The following is a 5448-nucleotide window of genomic DNA, read 5'->3' on the forward strand; positions in this document are numbered from 1 at the left end:
CAGCCCCACTGCATCCGACCATTAATATACTAAAACCCCAACTAAAAATTAAAATAACGGGAACCATGTTAGGCGCCCTGTCCCCATCAGGCCTTCGGATGCCATCTTGCCCATCCCACTACCCAATTCCCACCCTGGTGCAGGTTGCTGGCAGATGGACTTACATCAGAAGCTTTGGCTGCCCTCCTCAAGAAGTGCAGTGGCAACGGCCGGCCCAGGGAAAAGTTAAGCTGTTTAAGGATATTCTGCTCCATTGCCTGAATCTGAGCAACCTTGTACGCTCTGTCGGTGATGTAAACGAAATCCAGGACGCTCGGCACGGAGACCTCTTCATATTTCGCAGCCAAGAGCATTGCGGTGACGCCAACGAGTTGCAGCTCCTTCTGGGAGACGGGCTGAGCCTGGTGCGACACAGAGAAGACTGGCTGCACCACACGGCATCTTGCAGGGGCGTCTCTCATGTGATAATACAGGAGCAGCTCTGCTGGCCCCAACGCAGAAGCCAGGCCCCATGAGCAGATGGTCCGTGGGGCAGCCCAGTTCGTAGCTTGTGGACATACTTGGGGACTGAGAGAAACCAGAGCTCTCCCACGCAGCCTGCCAGTTTGCTGCTTGGACCTTGCCAGAAACGAATGGAGCAGCAGTCACCCCAGTTCTCAAGGTGCTGGGCAGAAACCCAGCAAGAGGCGCTGCACTCTTCTCTCCCAGTGAGAGAGGGGCAAGCCCACGTTTGAGCCTCACGCTCGGACGCCTGCACTCGCTGTTCAAGCACTGATCATGCCCTAGAGCAGGGCTGGGTGGCTTCCAGCCCACGGGCTGAAGTAGCACTTGGCCACTTGCAGGACAGTCTCCCGAGCCACTGGGTGCGGCAGCCTCCAAGGGCACCTTGCGCCACTCCAGGGAGAGTGGCCTCTCCAGGAAGCCCTCCAGAGACGCGAATGCCCCAGATGCTCCGCAGGTACTTGAACAGCACCAGGACGGCTGTGCGGTCGGGCACAGCAGGAGCAGGAAAGCCCGGCGGCAGAGCAACAGGGCCTGGTGGGGAGAGGCTGCTGCGTGCCACTGTGGTGGTGCCTGGCTCAGCTCAGCCTCCGAGCTTGCGGGCGCGCCTCACGGCCCTCCCTCCTGTCCTCACGCTGCCCTGCAGCAAGCTGAGCACCACAGAACCGCCAGAAGCAGCGCTCGTGCGCCGAGACACAGTCCCACGGCTGCTCTTTAAGCGGGAGGGGGGTGCCCTCAGCTTCAGGAGGGCTGCAGGGCACCTGCTGCCGCCTTGGGCTGCACATGGCGCACCCTGGTGCTCCAAGCAGGAGGCCGGCAGAGAGCGCCACGGGAGGCTCCGCGTGCTGCTCTTCAGTGAGCTCGGAACGCCCCTCGGCTTACTTGCAAGTAACGATCCATGATGGCGACACACATGTAAAGAGTCTCCTGCAGGAGCTGGAACTTGGCGTGAACCTCCACCAGCCAGTCCACCAGAATGGCCCGCATGCGCCCACTGAGCTCCGTGCCCTCAAGGTAGAAGGGGGACACGCAGTGCTGTTCCTGCAGAAAGGGCCGGCGGACTGAGCAGCGTGGCCTGTGTTCCAGAGACTAGGGGACAGGCCCAAGAGAAGGGGAGCAGAGTCCCACTGGGCTAGACCACCCCTCTGCGGCCAGTGGTGGCCCCACAGCAGGCTCACTGGCCACATGTACATACCTCAAGCTGCCTGAGGTAACAGTAGATGTCCTTCACATAGTCACCACACAACTGAGGATCTCCGCAGTCCTTGGCATCGATGTCTTCGACATCACTTTGCAGTATCTCAGAGAATGCTTGACACAGATCTGCTTCTGTTGAAGCGGAAATGGGGTCCTAGTTTTTAAAAAGGGCAACAGCATGAGTGAAACCCAGGCAGCCAGCGAAGGTTTCTGAGGCCCCCCGATGCTCCTCAGGAAGCGGCGGCCTGTGCACGCTCCCCGACCTGGGCCTCTCATGCTCCTTCATAGTCTGCCAAGAGCCCAGCCAGGCCAAGCCCTCTTCCGAAGAACCATCCTACAAGGTGGCTTGAGCTTGCTAAGGAACCCAGGGGCCTCATACCAGCCAGGATTGGGAGCCTGCACACGGGTGTTAAAACTGCTTCAAAGCTTAAGTGCCAAACCTGTTATCTTTAGACAAATAATGTGTTTATAGGCACAATCTACTGCTCCTTGCTGGGGCACAACGTTGTTTTAACACTGTATTTGTTCTATTTGTATTGCTAGGCTCATTTTCAGGGCAGAAACTCTCCCAGGCCAGATTCCAACAGGAATTATTATTCAAAGACATGATATAATAAGACTGCAAACATTCATAAAATAGCAGTGCAGCACTACTAAAACTTGCAGGACAATTACAATAGAGCAGAAGAATCCAGATGAGGATAGTCAGGGCAAGGCTAAGATAAACAAGTAGGTCTGCTTGAGATTTTTGAATTACACCTTGATTTGTGATGAGGACGAGAAGGGATTCTCCAGAAAGGTGGGAAAAATGTGAGCGATGGAAGAAGCCAGCAGAAAGGAGCCAGAAAAAAGGTCAACCACAGCTAAGCACCCCAAGGCCAGGTAAAGCAAAAAGAAAAAGAAAAAGAAAGCCACTCAACAAAAAGAGGCAGGTAGGAGAGACGTGGGAGGATTGGAGACAGCAGTGAGTGAGCTTGTGCAGGCAGAAGCAAAGAGCCTACAGTCAAAGCTGTATGTCCGCAGGATTAAAGGGTTCCACGCAGCTCTCTGGGCTGCTGCACTCGCCAAATCTGTTGTGCTCCCCAAAGAATGACAGCAACCAGCTTTGAAAGGCTGGCCTCTTTTAATCCAAGAGCAGGAGGGGTGTGTTTTGCTGCTGTATTTGCCAATCTGGAAGGGCCTTCAATAGTGACTTGGGAATTTTTTGCTTTCTGTTGAGGGAAGAAATACCACAAACAGCTTATGTTGCTCAAAGACAGCTTTTCCCGCAGCTGGGCACAAAGTGACAGTGTATATTACCTTGCCTCCTCTAGATCTGCTGGTCACTGTCCTGTTGCTGATTTCTCCCAAGGGACTCCTTGTGCTACTCAGGTGGCTGCAGGACTTGGTGTGATCTGCTGGCATGCCACTTTTCATGTGATTCATTCTCTACAAGAGAAGATTTCATGCAACTCCTCCAGTGAGGCAGCCTGCAGCACTATGTTGGCTGCTAATATCAGGACTATGCACCCCATGGTAAAAAACTGCAGAATTTTGCAGTAACACCCACATTCCCAGGCAGAGGTTTACACAGGTATTGCCTGCATGCACTTCCAAGTGTATCTTCCCAGCTTTATGGGAAGCTTGGGCTGAAGCACCAGGAAGTTTTGGTGCTGAAGAAAGCAGGTTCTGCTCAAAGGCCACATGCTACCAGTGCAAGCACAGAATCACCTGTGATGGAATTGGGGCATACACAGACCCCAGAATAGGATTCCTCCTCCCACCTTCCTCCTCCATCCCAGGGCAAGTCGCCCTGAGGAGGCTGCTGCCAGCTTGCTCCACTACACAACATGCCACCTGGGCTAGGCGCTGCACAGGTGGGAAGGCACATGTGAAGAGAACAACGGCACACGCCACACTTCTGCAGGAAGACTCACCCGGGCGGGCCCTGGGTCGCCCCACAGGGTGGCTTTGCATTCCCCGCTTCCAGGGGGCAAAGGCAGCCTCGCCCAAGCGCGGCCTCGCGCGGGAAAGAGCCTGCAGGCCGAGCGGCTGCACCGCCCCACTCCGGCCCACCGAGGCGCGGCTGCGCCAGCCCGCGCGGCGCATCCCTTCGCGCCGCTTCACGCCTCGCAAAGAACCCGGGCGGTCACGCGCCACCCGCTGCCCCTTTGCCCCGGCGGCAACCCCGGGAGGCGGGTGAGGCTGGGCCAGTACCCCGCCCCCGCGGCCGGGTGCGGGCGTTGCTGAGCCGGGCGGGCACACGTCGGGCTCCAGCCCGGGCAGCGAAGGGACCCTGCGTGAGAGCGAGGGCGCGCCCCCAGCCCCGTCCCCGCGCGACAGCCTTCCCGCGGATGAAGCCTTCCAACGTGTCCGGAAGGCGCGGGTTGGGGGCGACCGGCTAAGAGAAAGCGAACGACACCGGCGGCAGCCCCTCAGCCCGCCGGAGACCTCCCTGGGGAAAGGCTCCCTCGGCCGGCCCGAGCGCCGGTGGGCTGAACCGACTTTCCGGCGGACAGCGCACGCCCACCCCCGCGCCCACTCGGGACGCGAGTCACGGAAGCCGTTCACACGTTCACTAGCATGCCGAAGAGGACGACGAGGGACGCATGCGCGGAAACGCAGGACGCCAAGCTGCCGCCGGTGCGGGCGACTGCAGCAGCAGCAGCAGCAGCTCCCCGCCCGCGACTCACCAGGCCGTCCCACAGGCTCACCACAGCCGCGGCCGGCCCAGTCGCTTTCCCTCACGCAGCCAGGCCGCGAACCCGGCCTTCAAAAACAAGCGCCGCCGCGCCGCCATTGGCCCTCCGCGCGCCGCCCCTTTGGCGGGCTCGCCCCTTTCCCCGCCCCACGTTGCCATGGCGACTCTGCTCGCGTGCGCCTGGGAGGAGGCTGCGGCGCTCGAGCCTTTGAAGGATCGCGAGATATGACATATGCGCGCAAGGTGCTGTGGGAAGGGTAGTCTTTCCTGGAAGAGGGGTTGGGAGGGTGGCCGGCTGGGTAGGGAGCCTGCGGGAGCCGGCCTAGCGGTGCCAGCCGCCGGGAGCCAGGCTGCTGGATAACGGTCCCGTCCCCGTCCTGGGTACGCCCCAGGAACACGCATCAGGCACAGGCCGTGACCAGCAGGAACTTATTTATTTTCATGCCATTATAACCACTGACCCTATTATCTAGTTATCATATGGAAGCAGGTTGAACCAGGCTCCCCAGTTAGAGAAGTAGCTGCCTTTTTTATTTTATTTTTACCGACAGCAAACACAACAGGTGCCAAGGACACTGCCAACTAAAGCAAGTGGCAAGTGATGCTACCATGAATATCTGGAGGGGTCCTGCAGCTCCGCAGAAACTAGAGAACAGGCTGAGTAAATTAGAAAGTTTTGCATACACAAAATGAAGAGTTATAAATACCGTTGGCTTTCCCCCTTATTAATAGCTGATTCATAGGAATTTGAGCCAGGAGCAGAGGGCTGACTCAACATGGGAAATCCCAGTGACACCCCACAGGTAAATTTACTTGGGGCACAGCCATTTAGGAGTATGGTGAGAGCACCAATAAGGCTAATACAGGAGAACTTCCCAATTGTTTTTGTACTACCCTCTCTCATCCCGTGCACACCTGACTCACGCAGACAGCCCTGATCATGCTGCTCAGTCATCCAGCGCCACCTGCCCAACCAGCAGCCCTTGCAAGGTGAGAGCAACAGCACAATAGGCCAGTGTCTACAACAGTTTCAAACTGATTTTTGAGACGCAACACAACAGACAGACAGG

At 57.5% G+C, this 5448-nt stretch overlaps 1 protein-coding gene across 3 annotated transcripts in view; it reads right to left on the bottom strand.

The window, feature by feature from the left end:
• Positions 1–4441, bottom strand: part of CCNB2 (cyclin B2) — a 50185-nt gene extending 45744 nt beyond the window's left edge. For 2 of the 3 annotated variants that reach the window (XM_044438604.1, XM_044438603.1), the window contains exons 1-5: positions 4371–4441; positions 2998–3126; positions 1697–1852; positions 1384–1542; positions 165–401 (exon numbers count right to left, since the gene is read on the bottom strand). In XM_044438604.1, the coding sequence (XP_044294539.1) occupies positions 165–401; positions 1384–1542; positions 1697–1852; positions 2998–3123 (678 nt within the window). In that variant the 5' untranslated portion in view covers positions 3124–3126; positions 4371–4441. The remainder of the gene's footprint in view (positions 1–164; positions 402–1383; positions 1543–1696; positions 1853–2997; positions 3127–4370) is intronic. The other variant, XM_044438605.1, reaches the window with a different exon arrangement.
• Positions 4442–5448: the final 1007 nt, after the last annotated feature.

Source organism: Varanus komodoensis, unplaced genomic scaffold (genome assembly GCF_004798865.1).
Source record: "Varanus komodoensis strain SLA01 unplaced genomic scaffold, ASM479886v1 scaffold33, whole genome shotgun sequence".
NCBI classification, from domain to species: Eukaryota; Metazoa; Chordata; class Lepidosauria; order Squamata; family Varanidae; genus Varanus; species Varanus komodoensis.